The sequence below is a fragment of the Vidua macroura genome, chromosome 2 (genome assembly GCF_024509145.1).
Source record: "Vidua macroura isolate BioBank_ID:100142 chromosome 2, ASM2450914v1, whole genome shotgun sequence".
NCBI lineage: Eukaryota > Metazoa > Chordata > Aves > Passeriformes > Viduidae > Vidua > Vidua macroura.
In genome coordinates this window covers 61,681,509-61,704,651 of record NC_071572.1, presented here as the reverse complement: position 1 = coordinate 61,704,651, position 23,143 = coordinate 61,681,509, and the positions used below count along the sequence as shown (strand labels likewise).

General features: G+C 45.0%; 1 protein-coding gene, 1 long non-coding RNA gene and 1 pseudogene across 3 annotated transcripts; 2 read left to right on the top strand and 1 right to left on the bottom strand.

Moving 5' to 3' along the window:
- The first annotated feature begins 725 nt into the window (after positions 1-725).
- On the top strand, positions 726-8,871 carry LOC128804319 (OX-2 membrane glycoprotein-like). Its single transcript, XM_053971991.1, is given in 5 exon segments — positions 726-803; positions 805-871; positions 2,343-2,678; positions 7,678-7,989; positions 8,534-8,871. Coding segments are annotated over 5 exon segments (1,131 nt in total).
- A 6,131-nt stretch (positions 8,872-15,002) lies between these two features.
- Positions 15,003-16,180, bottom strand: LOC128804320 (uncharacterized). Of its 2 annotated transcripts, none has more exons than XR_008436010.1 (3): positions 15,691-16,180; positions 15,322-15,542; positions 15,003-15,237 (listed from the first exon to the last, which is right to left on the bottom strand). It is a non-coding gene; the product is annotated as an uncharacterized LOC128804320 (long non-coding RNA). The 2 variants fall into 2 exon arrangements; XR_008436011.1 differs by having other exon boundaries at positions 15,344-15,542.
- A 104-nt stretch (positions 16,181-16,284) lies between these two features.
- On the top strand, positions 16,285-21,662 carry LOC128803135 (uncharacterized; annotated as a pseudogene).
- The last annotated feature ends 1,481 nt before the right edge of the window (positions 21,663-23,143 follow it).

Sequence of the window (23,143 nt, the reverse complement as noted above, 5' to 3'; positions counted from 1 at the left end):
CCACAACCCACACAGAAAGAGGAACACAGGCATAACAATAACAAAGCAAAAAGGCACAAATACAATGACTCAGAGAAGTTGTGGGACCTATTTTTATGTCATCACAGGTGATGGTGGAGGAGGAAGTATGTACTTGTGGAAGGCAACCCTGTCTTTCCAAGAGACAAGGCTGGGGAAGGATCGTGGATCTGTGGAGATGGAGGCAATCTCAATGGAAGAGAGGCGAGACCAAGGCTCTGCTCTTTCCCTGAGACAACACATGACTTAGGCCCTAAGTCCACCTCTTGGCTTGCTTTGGTCTCCTTAGCTTAGAAAAAGAGTTGTGTTACAGAAGCATCAGCACATCCTGGGTCTTCACTGATTTACATGATGGATGCAGACCCCTAACTGTGTCCTCTGAGTTACTTGTAGGGACATTTGCACTACTCACTGCAGCATGGCCTTTCCTGGAGCTCAGGTCAAGGCCAGGGTGGCCTTTCCTCCTGCAATCCACAGACACTGGGTGCTGAGCCAGTTTCAAAATCTGTGCTTGTATTTAGGTGCTTATGAAAACTCAACCATATGGACAAAGTGCTTGTGAAAAACTCAGTACTCCTGTCTGCTTAGCAGCACAGCTGGGAAAACCTGAGTTTCTGGCTCTGATGTTTGTTGTCATCTCCCCTAAAATTCACTTGTGTCATAGAGGCAGGAAGTTTTCACAAGGTGCCATTTACTGTAGCTTCATCATGGGGAATGTCCCTAGAGTAAGAGCAAAGCGTTTAAGAAAGGGGAAGTGGCACTCTGTATCACTTGCTTGTCTCTCTTGAGCGCACAGCTAAAATGATGATGGTCACTTGCCTGCTCTTCTTCAGCATCTGGACCACTGCTCCAGGTAACTCTCTTGTCTGTCTGTGTGTCTGTGTCATTATTCTAACAATGTTAGGGACATCAGTGGCTGTGCCAGCCTCCTTCTGTGCTGCTGGGTGCTGCAGTCCCCACTTTGCACCCTCCTGGGGCAAACCCAGTGATTACATGGACTTGTGGCACTGTACTACTTACCTGGGGCTCAGGCATTTCACTGCTGGTTGCATTTAGCACCAGTGCATGTATAAATTCCAGAGAGATGTATAAAGGTATTGCAATGGGCAAATTATAAAGCAGGCAAACTGTGCTTGTAGGTATCTGCTCAGGCCATCAAAAGCATGGATGTATTACACTGGTTTTGTATTTAAAAATCATGTAGAAAAGGCTGAATTAGTTTCAAACTAGCTTCCACGATCCTGGTTTGTAGTCTGACTATGGCACTGCTGAGATCTGGAAAGCAAAGTGACTGGCACAGCTTGACAACTGGCTTCTGGGTCTTTGATGGAAATCTGCCTGGCCATGGACATAGACAGAATCTCAGAGTGCTTTCTTGAGTGGATTAGGCTAGAGTACCTCTGGGCACTGCAGACAGCCTCTCCCTTCTCTGCAAAGATATTTCCCTTTCTTGTAAATTGAATTATGTTTTCAGTGCTGCAACTGTTACTGCTAATATGTCCCTTCCCATGCTGACATGCACAAATAAACTTTGAAAACTATTATGCCAAGAGAACTGTGTAGCTGAGCTGTCAGCTTCACCTTGCCTGTACCCTAAACAATTTTTTCATGTCTACGAATTGGAAGAGGAGACTGATTGTTTTCTTCTTTTCTCTGAAGACCTTTAATACCATGACATTTATGCTGTGCAAGTTTTCTGCCTGTGGGCCTTCAGCAGGGTCTCTTCTGCAGCTGTTTCTCAGCAGCATGACTTCAATGATGAGATAAGAGGACAGATGTAGTTTGCCTCAGGTTCTCCCTACCTTGCTTTTTTCTTCTGGTTTTCTGATCCTTGCCAGTCTCTGACAAGTGTGAATACATGATGTATGTATAGTGAGACCTGTAATAATTTTTAGCATTTTTCCTAATTTGCTTCACCCCATGCCACAGGAGGGTGAAGAGGGTGGTATTGGGCCAACAGCTGTTTGGTCATCAGCATGGCTGAAAGTTTAGGGGAATCTCTCTGTGGCTGCCCATGGGATAGCAGTCCTAGCAGACAAATCAGTGGCAGATTGACTGAACTGAACACCAGAACTGCCTTTCTCAGTGGTGCTCTCTGCAGCACAGGTATCAGGCTGGCAAAATGCTTGGTGTGAGAGGTTGCAGGTCCAGTGAAATTCTCTGGGTAGTTCTTTCAAGCTGTATTTTCCCTGGATGGAGGGATAGAGAAATCCTCCAGAGTTGCTCTGCTTGGAAATGAGGGCAAAGGGCTGTGGGGCCTCTGCTGAGGTTGGGCTGCAGAAGAGTGTGAGAAATGCTGAGTGTGGCACCTCCTTCTCCCCCAGCCTCTGTGCAGGTGACGAACAGAAAGGTCCAGTCAGTCCAGGCAGGAGGAAATGTTACTTTTTCATGCCGGTCAGTCACGAAAGAAGATGTGATACAGGTGACATGGCAGAAGGAGATGGACGGGACTGAAGACAACATAGCAACTTACAGTACGATAAATGGCCAAAAAATAGCCAAGGCCTACATCAGCCATGTGAGTTTTGCCCACAGCGAGTACCAAGCCTCAGCCATCTCCCTTCATGGAGTCACCCTCCAAGATGAAGGATGCTACAAGTGCATTTTCAACACATTTCCCTCGGGGGCTGTCACTGGCAGGATGTGTCTCAAGGTTTATGGTAAGGCACTGTAATTGTGTATGTGTGCTCATCTGAGGACCAAGTAATTTTTCCTGTGAAAAACCTTCCCTAACATTGCTACATTGATGTGAGAAAAATGGTTCTCCCTGGCTCTCTCCCTGTCTGCTTTTACCTCGGATGGGAAACCAGCATTCAACAGTTCTTTAATTTTCTTCCCTTTCAAGTCATCAACAGTGAGATTCAAAATTGACATGTAACTCATGAGTTCCTCCAAGTTTCCCTGGCCCTGTGCTGTGCTGACAGCTGCCTGGCCACAGCCATGAACCTGTGCTCTTCTTCTTCCTTTCACTGCTGCTCTCACCCCCTAATCCTGGAAATCAGACAATTTTTAACTTGTTCTGCGTATGGTTGTAAAAAAATTGCAAAGTATTCAAAATGCAAAGAGGCACATGCATGACCAGAATAGCTGGAAGCCCGTTTTGAAGCTAGAGTAAAAATAACACTAGTTGGGCTGTGGTCAGGAAAAGGATTTTATTTAAAAAAATGTAAAAAAAAGAAGGCTGAAATACTGTACGGCTCGTGGGATTTGACACATGAATATCTTGAGCAGGTCAGCATCAAACTAGCTTAAAGAAGAGAATTGAAACAAATCATGAGTCAAGATGGCAATATTTGTCACCTCCATATGAAATCATCAACTAGCAAGTACAACCTAAAATAAAGACTAAAAGATGAACTCAAAAGAACTAACAGCAACAAGCTGCTTATCTTTTGAGAAAAGCTGCTGGGTTTTGTCCGGCTGAGAAAGCTGAGACATTAAACATGCTCTGAAGACACCCTGTTGGCTCCTAGCTTTCTCAGAATGAGACTGCTGTGGGGAAACTGGCCAAAGATCATATCCCATGTGGAGAGTATCAGTGTCTGTGCCCTGTCACTGGTAATATGACCCCTGCAGAGTATTTTGTTTATCCCTAGTACCTTCTGCTGACAAAGACACAGACACATATGTCCACACACATGTCTCTGGAGTCCTCTGTGTGGAGAAAGGGAGCTCCTAACTTATAGGGGAAAGGAGGTGGTGGTGAAAAATACAAGGGAAAACCAAATCTGGAACAAAAGTTCTTTTCCCCTCTTTTGGGAAAACTAGGGCAGAAAAGAGAAGTGAGGAGAAATTCATGCAGTATTTCATATATGAAGAGGAAAGTTCATAAAGAAATCCAGTCTGAGTCATTCAGAGGGTAAACACTGATTATACATTACAGGAAAAACATAAAAGTGCCTTGCAGAGGGATGCTATTCTTTTTAATCATATAAATCTAGACACAAAGATTTCTTTTGGGTTTGGGTTTTGGTTTGTTTTTTTTCTATCCAAGTGGAGGAACTCCTTCCCAAATTCACCAACCTTTTGGCTATGGTTCATCCTTCACCAGAGCACTAATTCTGAAAAAAGGGATTTTTTTCTGCTGCCACACACACTTGTGGAAGTATCTCTTCCTGCATCTCAGATGAAAACACATCAATTTAGAAGGGTTTAACTTCTCTCATAGGCTCATAGGCCACTGCCAGAGGCTGTCTCACCGAGGTCATGGCAGCCTTCCTGTAATGTGCTGTATCAAACTAGCCCTGGAGATTCACCATGAACAAACTGAGCATTTGGCACTTTGACAGAAGGTTTTAGTTCTTGAGACAGAAGGTTTAGTTATATGGTTATTTCATTGAAGCTAATTTATACTTAAAAGTCACAGTCTTGCTTGTTATACCCCAACTCCTAATGATGAGAACAACTTGTCTGAACAAGCCCAGAGGGTGCCCCATGAGGGAGAGTGAAGCCAGCAGGAATCTCCCAAGGCTCAGAGGTTCAGGGCAGGGTGAGCAAATCAGAGTCACCAGTTGAAAATTAAACGCTGCCATGTCTTTGCTCTCAAGAGGGGACTGCCAGGGAGTTTACGAGATGGTAATTGCCCGATTACTGCAGCTTTTGCAAGCCCGGCTGTTCCGGGACAGGATGGGCACCATCGCTGCGTGATGAGGGGAAGTGAAACCATGTAAGAACTGGATACAACACTGTGAATAAAGAAACAGGTATGACTGGAGAGATGTCAGACCTGCCTGGCTGAAAACAGCAAACCCAGGAAGAAGCAGAAATGTCCTACCCTGTAGCAAAATCCATTTTGGAACAGAATAGTTTCAAGCAGGCTTGGTGGGTCTCTTTTGAACAGTCTGCTGCCTTTCCCCCTTCATTTTACTTTGGAAATACTTTGCCAAACTTCACGGACAAAGAGGATGAGAATGAAATCCAGGATGAGGATTGAGGGAGAGGTATGGAGAGAGGGGGATATGCCACATGAGGATAGGCAAGACTTGCTGAGTCACAAAATTCCCTGGACATTTGCTGTGCTGTCTTTGGAGACTGCCTGCCTTCACTGTAGATGGCAACATTTGTCTGGAAGTCTTGAGCCCAGTTGGAAAAATGCCACCACAATTTCCGAGACAGAGAAACCAAGGCACAGTACTGTGGGTGAACATCCATATGGTTTGAAAAAGCCTTCTGTCATCATGAAGCATACCGTGATTCCTACAATCTTTTATCATTCTCTGTAGCACCACTGCTAAGCCTTTAAATATAAGCCTTTTTATGTTTAAAGGCTTAGCAGTGCCTAATTCCCTCTAATTACAGAAAGCCATTACAGAAGGTCCCCTTTTCAAATATTTGGAATGCTGACAGAGCTCAAATTTGAGAACATCTGTAATACTGATCTACAAGAGAGACTAAAGCAAGTACTGGCACACATGTCAGGTGAAGACTTTTTCACTGGAAACAAATATTTTGATGAAAGACAAAAGAAGCAGTTAAGTGTATGCATCAAACATGAACAGCCAGCACATACTAGCAAACAGCGTAGCAAGACTTTCCTGCAAAAGCAAGCACTTACAGGTTTTGACAGTGCATCTATTACAGAGATTTTCTAGAGAGAAGCTCAGCCCTAAAGGATCATTCATTGGGGTCCATTGTGAGAAGAGAGAGAACTGCTTAATCAGAAGAAGAGCAGGTGCAGAGTGCACATGTTTCTGGCAAGACACTGAGAAGTTTTCCTCATCCTCTGTGGTAACATTTGTGACTTCTCCCTTTGATTGCTTGTGAATTTTGCAACCTAATATTTGAAGTTAATGCTGTGGGTGGATTTTTATGCATCCCATGAGTGAAAGAAGTTCAGAGATCATTTATTAATCGAAACATAAATTGTTTGTGACACTAGTCTTTTCATACCTGGGAGATTTTGAGATGTTACAACTGAAACCCCCTAAACACTTTCCTTGTTTTTCTCAGAGGTTTCAGCAACTCCGGAGGTGTTGAGGTTTTGTCTATGGTTAAGGCAAAAAGTGAGAAATACAAGTTTATTTTTTCTATGCTCACACAGCCATAGTAAGTAAATGAGGTCAGGCTTGTAAAAAAATCAAACAACAAACAAAAAGCAACAAAATTGTTGGTATACAAAGCCTTGCTTCTGGCAGTTATGGCTAGGAAGACACAGACAACCTTTTGAGGTGCATCTGGAATTGTACCAGGAGGTTATAGGTGCCATTATACATCTGGCACACACCTTTTCCCCTTTTCACAGCGTCTGCTACACCTCACAGGAGAAATTGTTGTTTTTCATAAGAAGAATGAAAAGAATTTTTGTTTGCTCATTTAAAAGCAGGATTGCTAAATATGATAGAGGTATGTTCTAGTGTTGGGATAAAATTAATTTTAGCATAAATATTGCACTTACCACTGTTATTTTTCTTATGCAAGTAGTAATATACACATGGAGTTCTACTAATTATAGCAGTGGATACTTTTTTAAACAGAGGGCATTCATGGTAATTCAGACTTGATTAAAACTAGAATTGCCACTGCACTTAAATGCTTTAAAAATGCAATATTCTCAGAAACAAAGACCTAGAAGTAGAGCGTGGTTTAGAACCGTATTCCATCAGCACATGCTCTGAAGTAGAAGGCAGGCTGGTGAACTGCCTTGCAGAAACCCATGGATTGCACTCCCAAATGGAACAACACACCTTTCTAGATATTGGCCTGTGCAAACTGACCTTATCAAACTAAGCAGAGGCTTGAACTAGACTTTCTCCTGAAGTCCCTTCTGACCTAAATTATGGCATGATTTTATGCCAAAGGATAAACAGGCGATTTTTCACATGGGACTTGGCTTAGGTGTTCAGATCTCACCCAAGTTCTATCCAGGTAGAAACCAACTTCCAGAAACTCTCTTCTTTATCTATTCCCTGCAAATACAGTTTATATAAATAGAAATCAACAAGTAGGCTTCATGTGAGTGAGTAAGCATGAATGATGTCTGTAGTTCATCCTTCTTCCAGACTAAAATTAAATGTGACAACATACACAAATCTTCTGGCATGAGACTGTTTAGAAAAAGTGATCTTTCATGATAGTTTTGAGGGATACTATGACTGACCCTAAACCCATTTACAAGAGGAAACAAAGTTATACAAGCACAAACCTTCCACAGGTGAAATCACATGGTGTAACCACATACAAATGCACTATTACTGTCTTGCATAAACAGATGCATGTAGTCCTTTGATTTGCAACTCTCCACACCTCAACAGCAAAAATGCTAAACAGCAGTAAAGCTAATCCTGCAGGTAATTTTAAAGGAAAATAATTCTAACTCATTTAAGCAGTTTAGCTCTTTCAGAGAGAAAAGGCCATATGACTTCACAGTTTCACTACCTTCTGCTTTTAACTCAGCCATAATCACCGCTTCTCAGTTGGGATGCTGCTGCTAGTAACAGAACTGAAACAGATGCTTCTACCCTCTTGCCCCTTCTGTTGTCCAGCTCTTCACTTCCAGACTGCTGTCTGATCACCTTCATATTTATTTGTCACTGCTGGGGCTTTGGGAAGGGGGAACTAAGATTAGATAGTAAGCTTTTCCTCCAAAGTAACTGTAAATACAGATGCTCTTTGCTCAAACATAGGCAGAAATTAATGGACTTTGTCCTTTGTTGTTTACAGCCATCTCGGACCCCAAACTGGAAACTAAGCTTATACCCAATCCAGACAAAGCTGAGGACTCTGAGAAAATGGTGGGGATGAGCTGCTCAGCAACAGGGAAACCAGCTCCAAAAATAACCTGGCACCTCCCCAGCATCCTGCAGCAGAAACCAAGGGAGTACCACATAAAGTTCAGGAACCAGACCGTGACTGTCATCAGCAATTTTACCCACACCCACTCCAAAATTCTTCAGGAGTACCCCATCACCTGCATGATCCAACACCCTTCTCTAAATTTGACCCTGGTCCTGCCCACAGACAGCCTGGAGCAGGGTCAGTATGTAACTCTGCTCCTCCTCTGGAGTAGAGCAGAAATTGGGAAGCACCTCCTGGAGTAGAATCAGAAAACTCCTCAGAGGGTTGGAAGGTGGGGAAGGCACCTGGAAGAGCAGCTGTGGCTGGGCTTGGGAGGGATGGGAGGGAGGTGCCATGGAACCAGATGGCCAGATGCCCTGGCCAATGGCACATAATATCTTACTGCCCCTCAGGTCCCCTTACCCACCATGATGTGCCCCAGCCTCCCTGTCTCTGTGAAGGACTATTTGTGATAGGGTTCCCTGTCACATAATGTGACAAACCTAGACATGCCAGCATTGGGTAGCTCAGAGGGGCTGGGTTCTGCATGCCTGACCTTAACATCAGACCCCAAGCACAGGTCTGCTGGCAATGCTGCTTGTGTGCATCATGCCAGAATGTGCTCCCAGTGCCCTAATCCACCCCATTTCACCCTAGGGAATGGCCAAGGGATGCTTGAAATGGGTTTCAGGTTGTTTTTTTACTTCATGCACATATTGAGTACCTGCTGCTTTCCCCACAGGTCCAGACAGCAGCATGGCACCAGCCATGGCCACTGCCATTGCACTGGGGATCCTGGTCCCCCTGATCTCCCTTCTCCTTCTCACCTGCCTCCTCTACCACTGCCTCAGGCACCTACGTGACCCAGAGAGAAACCCAGCCTGGCCCTGCTGGGTAGGTCTGCCTTTCCTCAGGATGCTGCAAAATTCACCCCCACAGGTCTTGGTGCTCAATACCATGACCTGGCTCTGCCCAGCCACACGAGGGCTGCCTGCACACTACCCAAGGCAGGCTGAAACTGGGCTGGAGAGGGACACAGGAATGACCACCCAGCCAGACAGCTGGGAAGGTGAAACCTGATTCTGCATAGCCAGCCTACAAGTGCCCAAGAGTGCTGGCAGCTAGAAAACATTCACTGTGCCAATGACAAGGCATGCTGCAGTGGGAGCATCACTCTACTATTATATTTGTGCACAAAAACATTGCGTAAGCAGTGGCCAGACTCTTGCACTGGTCTTCTGCAGCTCCTAAAATAACCTCCCCTAGTACAACCAATGCAGCTCACAAAGGCAGCAACTTTGAGGATGGGCCTCAAACAAAATGTAGTCTTAGAGAAAAACTGTGCCTCTGTGAGGGAAGCCTAGAGTGCCACACTGGGGCATGGGCTGAGGCACTGCTGGTTGTCCACCAAGGCTATCCTAGTGCAGGGGGTGCAGGATACAAGCTTGAGGTGGTTAAACTGAGGTGAAGTGGCATTGTTTCAGAAAACCACAGTTCAGTTTTGTGAAGTCTCCTCATCCTCCTTGCAGTACATGCCTAGCATATGCACCCTGGATTTTGGGGAAAATTTTGGAGAAAAAGAAGCAGTGGAGGAAATGCAACATATGTCTTAGGTGTTATACCCTTGGTGTTCTAGGTCCAAGCTGAAGACTGATGGTGGGATTGCAAGGAGAAAACTTTAGTCTCCTGTCACAGAGAGACGCAAGGACTCTCTTGGCAATACAAATATCCAGGATCTTTACCCTCACACTTTAAACATACATATATTTTGAAGAAATAAACACAACAACCTCTCTTTCATCAGGTACTTCCTGCCTTCACCAAGGCCAAGAAGTGCAGGCAGTATGGAGCTGCAGGCAGATGGGATCCTGCAGTGTCGCACAGCCTTGGTGCACCAACACCTGAGAAACTGCCCCACCTACACATGCAAGAGAGAAACTCTTAAAATGGCACCTCAAGCTTCCAAGGAAACCTCCTGTGACTTTCTCCAAGAGAAATATAAAAAGGGGCAATTTATAATATATATTTATTTCTTTTATTACACTATAATATTCTGTTTTGTAAGAAAAAAAATGTAAAGTATTTATTTGAAACTCAGACTGTCTGTGTGGATCCATTTAGTGGAACTCATGCTTTGTATTTTTGGGGGTTTTGACATTGTTTGTTACTCTTTGATATTTTAACATTGCAAATTTAAAAGTGGACGGGGGATTGTCTGAAACAAGGCAACATTTTGTAAGGCTGCTGGCTTGGAAAGTATTGTTGATGGACCAAAGGAGACCCTTACCAGGAGCTATGCTGCAGAAAACCTGTGGAACAGCCCAGCACACTGGTCTGAACTTCAGGTGTTGAACTTTTTCCCTAAAGGGCACAAGAGATCAAGCCAAGACTGCAGCCAGCCTGAACTTATAACCCAGGTGCCAGGAGTAACAGGCTTCAAGCCAAGAGTAACAAGGAAGTGCCAAGTCCAATTTCCAGCAACCTCTCCTGGAAAGCAATGTAAAAGGCACATAGATGTTTCCTTTTTCCCTCTTTCTCAGGGCTCTTCACAGCCCTCTTCTTAATGTACCTGATCTATCACAACTGCCTTGTGTTTCCTGGCATCCCACCCACCTGCAGGAGGAAGCAGGGCGATAAAAGGGCAGTTGCAGGGTTAGTAGGTTATGCAGTGCATTTTGTTTGTGTTCTGGTGTAGTGGCAGGTGAATGCAGTGGGAAGCAGGAAGTTGGTAAGCCTGAGGAGCTGGGCACTTTATTTATTTCCATGTGGGCAGATAAGTACCAGTGCAGGGCAAGGAGTGTTCCCTATTCTGACCACGCTTTGCTTCTAAGCAGTGGGTCAGATCTGAGCTGTGGTCTCCTGTAATTCCCTGAATTGCACCATATGCTCATGAAGTCTTTTTGACTTAGGGACAGAGAAATGAGCCCACCTGGCTCATGCTGGTCTTGTGGGAAGCCATCAGTGCAGGCTGCTTCCTCTCCTTCTGGCTTCCCAGAGCAAAAGCATGTAATCTGTTTTTTCCTCATCCATGTATTTCAAATGGGCATCCCACATGAATCACTGAGTTGTAGTCAAAAAGCCAAGTGAACAAAAATGAAAGTGAGTGAGTTGAGAATGAGTAAACCTGGTCTTTACTATAAAATACTTCTTCTAAACCCCCCTAATGCCTAGAAATAGCACAGTTTGTGAGTGAGGGGAAAGAGGAACTGGCTGCAGCTGTTACAATTGGGGTTTTTTCTTCATAGCCCCCTAATTGTTAAAGGAGGAAGTAATGGTTTGTCCAAACTTTTCCACCGTTGCCACTTCATTTCTTCCTTGATGAGGGGAGAGGCCAGGGGAGTGTGGTGACGCGCAGCTACGCGAAGGGCAAAAGGCTTTGTGAATCTGAAGTTAGAGAGTTTCGTTTCTGTATTCTCCTGAGCATTCACCCCTCCTCTGAATTGTTCCCATTGGATTTGACCTGTAATGTATTCAGGCTGGACACTGTCTCTATTGGTTTTACCTTATCACCTATACTCCCTATGAAAACTGTAACCAGAACCCCGCCCAGGGTCACTTGTCCCTGCGGCGTTCGAGCAATACAACTTTCTTCAAACTGCACACAGGTGTCCTCTCTTGGTCTCTTTATCTCGGGTCATAGTAGCGCTCTTAGAGCAGCGCTGCCCGTGTCGCAGCGAACCAACTGCTACCTGGAATCTCAGCAGAGACCCAGGGGCAACGGTGTGTATTGCTCAACACCAGCCACCCACGGCAGCCGCTGGCCGGCGCCTGGGGGACAGGGCCGTGTGGAAACAAAAGGCAACAGGGGAGAAGGTTTTCCCCTGGGTTTGTGGAGGGCAGGAATGGGGTGGAGAGCCCCTGATACCCTTCTTGACCAGGTTGTGTGGCCTCAGCCCTTGCCATTCTGCAAAGTCTGCACTTGCAATTTAGAGCAGTTTGAGTTTTAACATGAGGTTTCTGCTAGTGTTTAGACTAAGTTTTTTGTTTTGTTTTGTTTTGTTGTTTGTTTTGTTGGGTTTTTAATAAAAAAAAAATCTCTGGCAGAAATAGGGGGTTTAGACATGGGTAAAGAAAAGGATTTCCTGAGGGAAGAGATAAAGGCACAATGCCAGTGAGAAATCTATTCAAACCCAGGAAAATGGCAGTGATTATCTATTATTCTTTTCTACAAGCTGATCACCTGGAGTGTGGGAAAGCAGGGCTTAGAGTCATGGAAGTATCTGTTTATGTGTGAGTTTGTAGCTTCTTTTACTTTTTAGCTGAATGTAGAAATTTTTAGAGCTTTTAGAGATTTCTGCTTATGAGCATGATAGGTCCAGCAGCTGGGTGAGGGATGCAATGGCTTACAAGTAAAATTCTGTACAAGATTTATTTTTCATTCATGATACTGGAATGAGAACATGACATCCAGTCACAGAACACTTTAAACCAATACATATACTCACCTTCATGCTATACTAAGACACAGTACCATAAAATGCTGTGTGCTACTGCTGTGGTGTTTGGCTTCATGTAGCAATGAAAGGAATGCAAGAATACAGACAAAGGTTAATCGAGTGGCTGATAGCTATGGGACAAAAAAAGAATATGAAATAGATACAAACCATCTTTTGTGGAATAAACTAAAGCATAACTGAGGAAATCAGAAGTTTTGGTTGTGAATGATGAACATCCTAACTACTGTTACGAGATTTCTTTGTGATTAGTTTGTGCTTGTCTGTCCAGTTACTTCTGTTAACAATTTGTAAGAATTCCTTGAAGGTTATATTTCAAATTGGTTTATACAGATACCTAGTATTTGTTATGGCTGTAGGTGGAGATGGTGAGATTGGTGTGGAATTTGAAATGAGAAATAGAAATAAAACTGATAGGATGCAAGCAAAGTTAAGTGAAATTGACTGCTTTATTTTTCTGCTCCAATACAAGTGATATGAAGCAGATTAACTTTGTACATCAATGGAAACAGACCATATTTTTGAAATAAATTCTACAGGAAAGTTCTGAGCTGATACTACTACCACAACAAAAACATAAAAATAAAAAAAATAAAAAAAAAAAAAAAAAAAAAAAAAAAAAAAAAAAAGCCTAGGATTTTTGCCTGTTTTGAGGCTGGGCATTTGTCAGTCTCACCCAACTCTGCCTTTGGCTACTTTGTGCCACTGCATTTTGTCCAGCCTAGGGACAAGTGGTGTTGATGCAGGATAGAATTTCTCCTAACTGATGGAAAAAGAGCAAGCAAGAATGCCACCTTCCTGCTTGCCGCTCACTTAGATAAAACTGGTTCTGGGTTATGTGTCTCTCTTTATAAAGCAAATGTAGCCTGTACCTCTTGGCTTTGGGATCCTTTCACCCTGACATTAGCTGGTTTGGGTTAAGATTTTAACTCATGTAAGAAGTGTCCTTTTAAATAGTTGAGACAGATACATAGATAGATAAAATTAAGGTTCTTCAGGCTGTGTAAAATGTTCATGCTTCTGTTTTGGCATGCCAGGCTATTTCAGAGGTATATTGTGTTGGTATTTTTTCTCTGCCTAGATAGTGGGTTCCTGGTTCTAAGAGAGCAGTAAGATGCAAGGAAATTGGCCCCAACAGCTCTGGCTGAAGATATGACTTGGAAACGTAGCTACAATGTTTGTCTTAGATATTTTACAGACCCTGGCTGAAATGAACAGGGCTAATGCCTTCATTAATGTTCAGCTCTTTATTGAAAAGATCAGCTGGGCAGGGGGCTCGACGCAGAGCTCGCCCCCGCAGTCGTAGCTTTTCCAGGCAGCCAGAAGGAAGGCGGCGTGCAGAGTCGGTCACTGGAGTCCTCAGCAGCAGCTGTCCTTTCTCCTTCCGTGGCACACCGGTGGCCCAAGGATGAGGAAGCGTGGTGTGCAGAGTCTGTTGCTGAAGTCCAGAACAACAGCTGTCCCCGCTCCTTCCGTGGTGGCAGCACCAGGGCTCTCTGTCTCTATCGCCCTGCTTCTCAGAGCCTAATATAGTCTGTTCTCTCTTAGGTGATGGCGATGGTTAAAAGCCAGTCAGGGGATGTGTTTCCCTCTTCCTCAGCTAGGGCATTTGTCTAGACTCCTCTATTGTGTTCAGTTTTTGATTTATATTCATTTTTATCTCCTAAAAATACTCCCATGATCCTAAGGGGTTTCTATTTGCATGTTAGTCTCAGAGTGGCAGCGTGGAGGGGTGGGGGGCCGGTTGTTCCCAGCTAGTTTAAAGAAAACAAACAGAGCAATTAGCTAATTAGCATTTCAATATCGGTCTTTTAGTGTTGCCATGGGAACTAGGAAAGCCCTGACCACGTTTCTGGGGAATACCTGGAAACTGTTCATAACACTGGCTGAAATAGGAAGAATATTCTTCTTCTGAAACCAGTGCTGGCAGAGGCATGGGACTAAGTTTGTACAGTGAAAAGAAACTTTGTTTTGGTGATAGACCTTTGAAAGCATAATTTATCAATTCTCTGTTGTGTGACCCTGGGGGAATGATTCATCTAAATACCACACCTGTAATTTTTCTTATTAAATCAGACATGGAAGAAAATATAACCCATTGTTTTCATCCAGTTTTCAGCATTGAGCCCCTGGAAATCAGCTGAAACAAGAGAATTGCCCTGATTAATTGCATTTTTCTCTTTTATAAATGAGACTATCAAGCCAGGCAGATACAAATGAAGTGTATTTTTGTTTTCACTCTTAGTACACCAGAAATTTCTCATGTTTTTGGAAGGCATACAAAGGGCCTTCTCATATCTCTGCTGCTTTCATCTTCAGACATATAAAGCTATGTGTGAAAGGAGCACTGAATACTTGTCCAGCTCTTTGTGGATGGACTCTGTTGTTGTCTGCTCAACTTTGAGAAAAGATGCCTGAAATTTCTGGGAAGGCTGAGAGAATCCTCAGTCTAAGACCCCTACACAATACAGAATTTTAAATTCCCTAATGTGTCAGAAGCTGTGGTCCTTAACCACTCTAAAGAAAAGGCAGTTTTGTCTAGTAAAAGAGCACTTGAAATGGTACTGGGAGGCAAAGATGAAAACCTTTCAGAAAAAAACCCTACACTTCTTAGTGTAAAAATAAAAAAACTTCTTTTTTTTTATCACAATATTTTATTTTATATTTACCTTTAGGTAAATTACAGAAAGCCCGGGTCTCATCAAAAACACCCAGGTTTACATTTCAGTTTAAAGAAATCGATTTGCCTTGAGCCTTCCTTGTTTACAGGAATTTAGCTATTTTCATAAATGAGATTACTTGGGATTGTGGCAAAGCACTGACACCTGCTGGTATCTCCACACTGCCCTCCTGATGGAGAATCATCCCCTGCTCTTGTTTGTGACTCCTCTGTGCCAGATCCACGGGAGGAAAGAGGACTCTACCGTTGCCACCCAGCAAGTCTCAGAGGCAGTGATCCACAGGCAGCACCTCCCTGCCCACCATCCCTTTCCTGCCAAAGAGAAAGGCAGCAGGGTCTGTCGGGGCCTGTGTCCCCTTGTTTATTCCTTCTCCACCGGACACCTCCCATACATACCAGGAAGATTGCAAATTCACACCTTAAGAGTTGCAAATACTTTCGATAGCTCGTAGCAGAGTCTGGCAGGATGGGGTGAAAAAGGGACATCACCAGGCTTTGCTGATGGAGAGAAAGAAAACCGAAGAAAGAACAAAGTGGCTCCTGTTCTCTTTCACCTCTGGCAGCCAGTGTGATCAATGGTTGACAACGGTGCTGCTGATTGGCCACTGAAGAACACTCTGAAAAAAAGAAGACAAAATCTTCTGTAGTCCCCTTAGGCATCCCAGCTGCCCTCTGAGGGAAGTGGGGAAAGGGATGAGATTTCCTGGGCAATTGCTTTGCCCCACAGTGATCTTCCCCCTGCTCTTCTGGGCTGAAGTCTGCCACCTGCTGCTCTGTGGAGGCTGCCAGCGAGTGGAACCAGCGATGGTGAGTGGAGCACCCTTTCCCCACACCAGCTTAACTCTGGAGCACCACCACCTTACCTAGCAAGCAGAGACACACAGATACCATGCTCACTGAAATGTACAATTTGATTAATGGGACAGTAGCTAGTAAGCTGGGCATGAGTCAGCAGCATCCAAACTAGGTGAGGCTTGGTCACAGAGAGCACAGGGTACTTTGCTCACAAGCCATATGATGTGCCTATATATTCCCTTTCTTTGTTGGTGTTGCTGAACTCCTCAGCACAGGGGATGGAGCAGTTTGCATTTCCAGTGTATATGTCCAGGTGGTGCAGACTTCTCTGGGGAGAGGCTGCAGCAAGGCATATCCCTCTGCAGCCCTGGCTGTGGGGTGCCCTGGGCTGCTCTGCCTCCCCACAGCCCTGCAGGTGCTGCAAGAGGGGAGCAGGAGTGTTCTTCAGAGCAAGAGCTGTTTTTGCTGGGTGGTTGCTGTGCTTGCCAAAGAGCCTGTCTGCCCTCTGTTCCCATGCTGCCTGCCTCCTCTTCATGGAATTGTACAGCAGAGAATAATGATGTGATGGCCACCTGTGACAACAGAGTGTCTGAGGTCTCCTGGTGTGCCCCATGACCTTGTGCTGGAGTTCCTTATTCTAGTGCTCTGCAAGATAAGAACAATGTGACTGGATGTTTCAAGGCAATATGACCTTCCCTGAGTCAATTGCTTTTCCTCCTGCCCTGATCTGGGGGTTTGCTTTGTTCCTAGCTTTGAAGGAACCCATCCAATCTGATACCATCATCGTAGCCGCCCTTGGGGGAATAGGCAAATTTCTATTGCAACTTCTCGCTCTCAATGGATGTTTTGCAAGTTACCTGGCAGAAGAGAAATGGGACTTCCTTCCAGAACATGGCCACCTACAGCCCAATACATGGGCTGAGGCTGATAGGGTAATTTCAGAAGAAGGTGTCTTTCACTAGAGCAACTCCAAAGGCCTCAGCTATCACCCTCCAAAATCTCACACTTGAGGATGACTCTTATTACAGATGCATTCTCAATGTGTTCCATCATGGCTCCTTCAGCAAAGAGATGTGCCTCAACATCCAAAGTAATTTTTCCACTAACACCTTCTCTCTTTCTGGCACTCAATTTGCGTCTGATGTACTCAGGAGGCAGGGATGTCATTATACTATCCGCCACATGGAGATTTTCCATGCAGCAGCATCTCCTTGGTGGATAGTGTCAAGATTGCCATACCAGAATTATTAGCTAACCAACTGTCCTGTTTATTGGACAGTATATGACAGGAATATTAATCAACTGACCTTATAAAAATTGTAGAATCACTGTACCACGTGTGGTTTTCACCATACTGTGTACCTGAAAGCTTTCAAGTTAAGATTTGCTTTTATATTCACTTTAACTTTTTTTTGGAAGATCCTTTCTATTTTCTAGGCAACACTTTCCTCAGGGGAAGTGAAGGCCTTGTACAGAGAGAGAAACCCACCCAGCTTTGACTGTAAACTCACCACAGAGTGTAAAAAGCACCTTCTCTTTTTGCTGCCAGCAATTTCTGAGCTCACAGTGGCATTCCATTCCCTCCTGCCTGCTGAGGGTCTCCTCACAGCAGTGTACTCAGCAGCAGGAAAGCCTGCCCCCAACATCACATGGCTGGATGACAGAGGCCTGGAGGAGACACCTCAAATACACCACATCCAGAACACCAACAGAACAGTAACAGTGGCAAGCAGACTTACCTTCTCTGCCAGCCGCCTCCATACCTTGTTCTGCCTCCTTGACCACCCACAAGGAAGGAAAATGAAGGCACTTCACCTGGAAAAGGAAGGGAAGGTGAGCGGCAGTGCGTTACAGCCCAGGATGCAACAAAGGTGGGCTGCAGTTGTGTGGAGGTGTGTAACATGTAGTGGGGAGCACTTAGGAAAGGATGTGCAATTGTGAGAGGGCAGCTTGTACTTACATAGGTCTTGCTAGACAACTTTCTCTGAGGTAAGATCTCATGCTAGATGAAGATTTCAGGGTTTGAAACCTTCCAGAAGGTTCCTTCCTGTGGTGCCTTTGTGTATGCGTGGTGGATGTGTGCATATATAGATGGAATAAATATCTACATTTGTGCATACACAGTATGTCTATACGTCTACAGAATGATTTATGTAGAGCAGCAGTACACACATCTGGGGGATACCAGCAGAACAGGCACCTGGCAGACAAATGATGGGGAAAAACATTTCACGTAGAATATTTTGCTGAAGGATATGTGTCAGGAAGGATGGGACACTTCTCCTGGGATAAGCCATCTTTCAGAAAAAGAAATACAAATAGATCAAAAGTTCTAGGTTTTGATATAACCTGATACCAGAAAAGCGTAAGACATTATCAGTATTTATTTTAAAACATTAAATAATCCTTCATATTTGGTACAGTTATATTGCTACACTGTTCCTTTCTCTCCTTCAAAGGATAAATGAGCACAAAATTCTGAATGCTGCACTCAGTCCCAACCCCTGGAAGAGGACAGCAGAAACATACTGGCATCACTTCATGTTCTGTGTGAACTTACTGGTTTCTTTTCGTAGATGTTCAGAAGAGTACAGTCATCATCACATCGATATTGACAGCTGCGTCGTTCTTACTGGTGTTGATATATTGTGTTATGAGACTAAATAACCGCAGAAGGAACAAGTAAGAATAGCTTCCCTTTTCTTGCAAATGAGGTGCCTTGCCTCTCTGTTCACCTTGCAATTTGCCTTTCTCTTTCTTCTTGGTATTTTTATATATCTCTCCTGGAAACCCACCCAGCTAGTAACAGCGTCTTTAAAATAGCACAATTCACTCTAAATGACAAGGGGTATACTAAGCATCCTGTGACTAATTGATGGTGTGTTTTTTTTCCAAGGCAGAAGACACATATGGTGCACCCAGAACTCCTGCAAAGAAGACAGGCTTACAGCAAGATCTAGATGAGAGAGCTCTCTGAGCCTACACACACCGAAAGACCAACACATCCCTTACCAAAACGAGGTAACACAGCCAAGGCTTCTAGTGGTTACTCACATCCTCCATTAGAGGTCTCTGTCCTGCCGTGTCTTTGCTGCATGGGACAGCCACACTGGGTGGATGACACAACAACGTGTGTCCCATGTGTCCCTCTAGCAACGATCAGGAAAAACTGCTTAATGTTTTGCACCGCTGCCCTGGAGAGTGCATCAGAAAAGTTAGTCAAAGTTATTTAGGTGCAAAAGCATGGAAGAGGCACTGGAAATGTCCAGGAGGGCAGTTGAGATGTCCCTTCTGAACAAGGCCCGGGAGCCCCAGGGAAACCCAGAGCTCGGGTGCTGTAAAAAGCAGACTCACACAGAAGTTTCCCCACAAGGGTCTGCCCTGCCCTCCTCCTGGTGCAGACTCAAAGGTGCTTCGGAGGGCTGCTGGCATCCACAGACAGAACAAGTAATTGGTCACAACTGGGAATCCCTCCCACTAGACACTCTGCTCTGACCTCCCATGTGTTCCCTATTTTCCCTGCAAGCTCCTGGTGCTCCTGTGCTGTAACTGGGAACCTGTTGTGGTTTGACACTGACAAAATGCCAGGCTTATCCTCTCCTGCTACAGTTGGGCAAAGGCAAGGGGAAAAAATTAATGAAGGTCTCATGAGTCGAGATAAGGACTGGGAGAAAAGAGGTTCAAGTTTAAAAGCATAAGGTAAATTTATTATTAACAGAGTCAGAGGAGGATAATGAGAAGTAAAATAAGCCTTTATAAAAGCCTCCCTTTTTTCCCCTCCAGCTCTTTCCTCTTTCCCACCGACAGTGCAGGGAAACGGGGCCAGCCATGGGGGTTTTGGTCTGTTTGTCATCTAAGCTCTTTTTCTGTTTGCTCAGGGAGAGCTATGCCAGGGGATCCCTCCCATGGGAAACAGTTCTCTGGGAACTTCTCCATCGTGATTCCAATCTCACATGCAGAAGTCCTGCCAAAACTGCTGCAGTGTGAGTCCTTCCCACAGGCAAACAGTCCTCCCAAAACTACTGTGGTGTGGATCACTCACCCATGAGGTGCAATCCTCTAAGGATAGGCTGGTCTAGTTTGGCAACAAGGGCCTTCTTTCTCTACCTCTGGAAGCAAGGGCCCTCTCTTTCTATTCAGGTTCCCACTAGATCACAGCTTCCTCTGGCATCCACCCGTTCCAGCGTGAGCACTTCTCCCATGGGCCACAAGTGGATCTCTGCATCCCCTGTGGACCTCATGGGCTGCAAGGGGACAGTTTGTTTCACCATGGTCCTCACCACAGCCTGCAGAGGAATCTTGGCTCTGACGCTTGGAGCACCTTCTCCACATCTTTTTCCACTGACCTTAGTGCTGCCGTGTTTTCTCTCACATGTCCTCACTTCCTCCTCTTCTCTGACTAGAAGAGACACTGCTGCCCATAGGTACCATTGCCAACAAGTTCCACTAATTTAAAGATTCTTGCAAGATTCCACAGCACTGAGAAGTTAATCTCATTTAGGTTCCATGTCAGGGAATTGCTCACTATGTTTTCACCGTTGGCCATGCAGCCTCACCACCACCATGCAGGCAGTGGCGGTCACTGCAGCACTGGCGCTATTTAACGCCTCTCTTCGTGTGGGGTGCTGGGAAGGGGAAGCTGCCATCGCCACCCTGCCCTTCTGCCTGCAGTGGCTGGCTAGGGGTAGCCAGGCAGGCAAGGCTTGCCACTGGCTGCACCAAGATGGCGACGGCCATGGCAGCACATCGCCACGTGCTGAAGGGATGGCCACAGCAGCGGCACCTCACGACTCCTGGCAAAAATTGCACATGCGCTTGTTTTGATTTTCTTCTTAAATATGTCATCAGAGAGGCATTACCAACCTCTCCAATTGGGCCAGCAGCATGTCCATCTTCAGGGATTGGCTCTGTCAGACATGGTGGAAGCTTCTAGCAACTTCTTACAGAAGCCACTTGTGTGGCCCTCCCCCACTACCAAAAACCAGGCCGTACCAAATCAACATAGAACTCTCTTGTCTACTCATCACTTCTCTCTGCCAGGTAGTGTAGAGCTCTGTAGAGATTACCACACTACTCTACTGGGTCTCTTGCAGAAGCAGACACCAGGCTCCACCCTTCACAAAAAGCCCAAGAGAAACCTGGAATCAAGGAAAAGTTGGAGGCACTTGTTTTCAGAGGAAGGAGAGAACCTGAACAGCAGCTTCCAAAGTGAGTTGGAGAGTACACCTGCTGGGTTATCCATCAAGGAGCTTGGCTGCTCTCCCATGAAGGAGGACGGAGAGGTAACAGCAGGTGAGAGAGTCCAAGTGATACCCCAGCCCAGCTGCTCCACAGCCCTGCAGAGGAAGGAGAGACACTAGCCATCTCCATAAGCCCAGAGGAGCACAGGGGCCCATGGGCCGGTCAGGAACACACACTAAGGTCTCAGGAAGAGGCAGCTTGCCCAGGCCCGTTCAGGGATGTCCCAAGAGATCCTAAGCCCTAGGTTCTATGTGGGAAACCCATCCAGATGTGTCCATCTGTGGACCTTTTGAACTCAGGGCGTCACTACCTAAGGGCTACAGCCAAATGATGCCATGCAAATTAAGAACATTTGGGAATTGCACCAGACTGTTATGGGATTCTTAGGGGAGGAGACAAAAGTGAGACAGGGAGGACTCAAGGGCATCTGGGAATAAAAAGCCTGGGAAAATGGATGGATGAAGGAATAAAAGGGTCTGGTTTCATTTATGCAGGAGGCTGGTCAGCACACTTGTCTGGGTTGGCCCAGTGCTCTATCACCACAGACTGTCCTGTCTTCTTATTAAACTCAATTTCTAACTCTTTTCCTGGATGAGGGACACCCCAACTGGTGTGAATGTGTGTAGGGGGCCCTGAAATCAGCAGCTGGGCCAGAACCAGAGGCCCTGTATGCCCAGGTGCCAGCAGCTAGGGAGACCTGAGTGAGAGAGGCCAAGTGCCAGCCACCAACCTGGACCAGGGTCAAAGCCTGTGTGTCCCTGGTGTGGCACCTGGAGCAAGCACGGCTGAGCCTGTGAGAGCCAGCAGGGTTCGAGCCAGACCAGCCGGTGAGTAGGGTACATGTCCCAGGATGCTCTTTGATGTCTCACAAGCAGTCAAGCAGAAGGATCTGAGCTGTGTATGGGCCAAGACCAACAAAACATGGCCAGGATTAGTATTTGGGGAAAAAGAAGAAAAAAAGTTATTTTTCAAGGCCTTGATCTGGGAAAGCTCCCCTCCAGCTTTGCGTGTAATTACATGAGGTGTTTCAGAGATGTATTTCCAAAGTGCAGCCTCAGCGCAGAGCACTGTCTGTGGTAAGCACCTAGTGAAAAGGAATTATCTCATTTAGCCAAGAATCTCTAAGTCCCCTGAACTTTGTAAGCAGTTGTTCCCTAGTTAGCTAAAGAATTTATGTGGGTTTTTTTACTTAAATTTGTGTTTAACTTTGTGTCAGTAGAACAAGATTAAAAGCCCAAGAAAATTAAGAAATAGCTGAACTTGAACCTGCAGGAAATAACTCCAAAGACCTATACACCTAAGAAAACTTAATGGAGAGAGGTTTGTTTTGTGGAAGCAAATTCATTAGGAAATTGCTTAGGTAAGGGGAGTTCTGGGCTATCTTTAACTTAAGGAAAAGTGTCTTAGCAGTGACTTAGTACAGTAAGATAAAAAATTAGGGGTCAACAGAAGTGAATTACACATGTGCTGGGAGCTGCCAACATGGAAGGGTCATCCAGAGGGCAGATGATGAAGACAATAATGAAGACCCTGTGATGAAGTAACGAAGCCCTCTAATCAAAATAATAACAGGTAAAGGACACAATATGACAGCCCTGCTCCATGCCACGACAACATTGGAGAAGACACCTTGGATGTCTGGGAGGGGCTGTAAGGAAATCCTAAGTGTGACAATGTATTTAAACCCCAGGGAACTGTGTCTCATGGGATATGTTCATGGCAAAATATTTCCAGCATGTCTCCAGTGCTGTAATAAAGGAATTTATTTAAAAGAATTTTGCTGTTGGATTTAAGTTCTGCCTTATTTATTTTGCTGTTGGATTTAAGTTCTTTAATTCACTAGTTGGAGAAATCCCCAATCCACTCACTGAAGGGAAATCACCATCAGTCTTCCATTAAAATACTAACTCACCAGCACTGTGCTTTTCCTCTTTGGACTTTCAAATAGTCTTTTGGTATCCAACAATCTCCATTTCTGTTATCAAGAAATTACAACCACCATTACAATGATTTCATATCATCCATGATATGAAATGACTTTATCAGGGTTGTTCAGCAGTGGACCCTGACTGTGGTTGCTGGAAGAGATGTTGAAATGGACTGATGAAGGAACTTTGGCACTGGATATCATTTCTTCTTTCCTCTCCTGGAGAAAGAGGTCTTTCAAAGGGCCAGGGAAAGG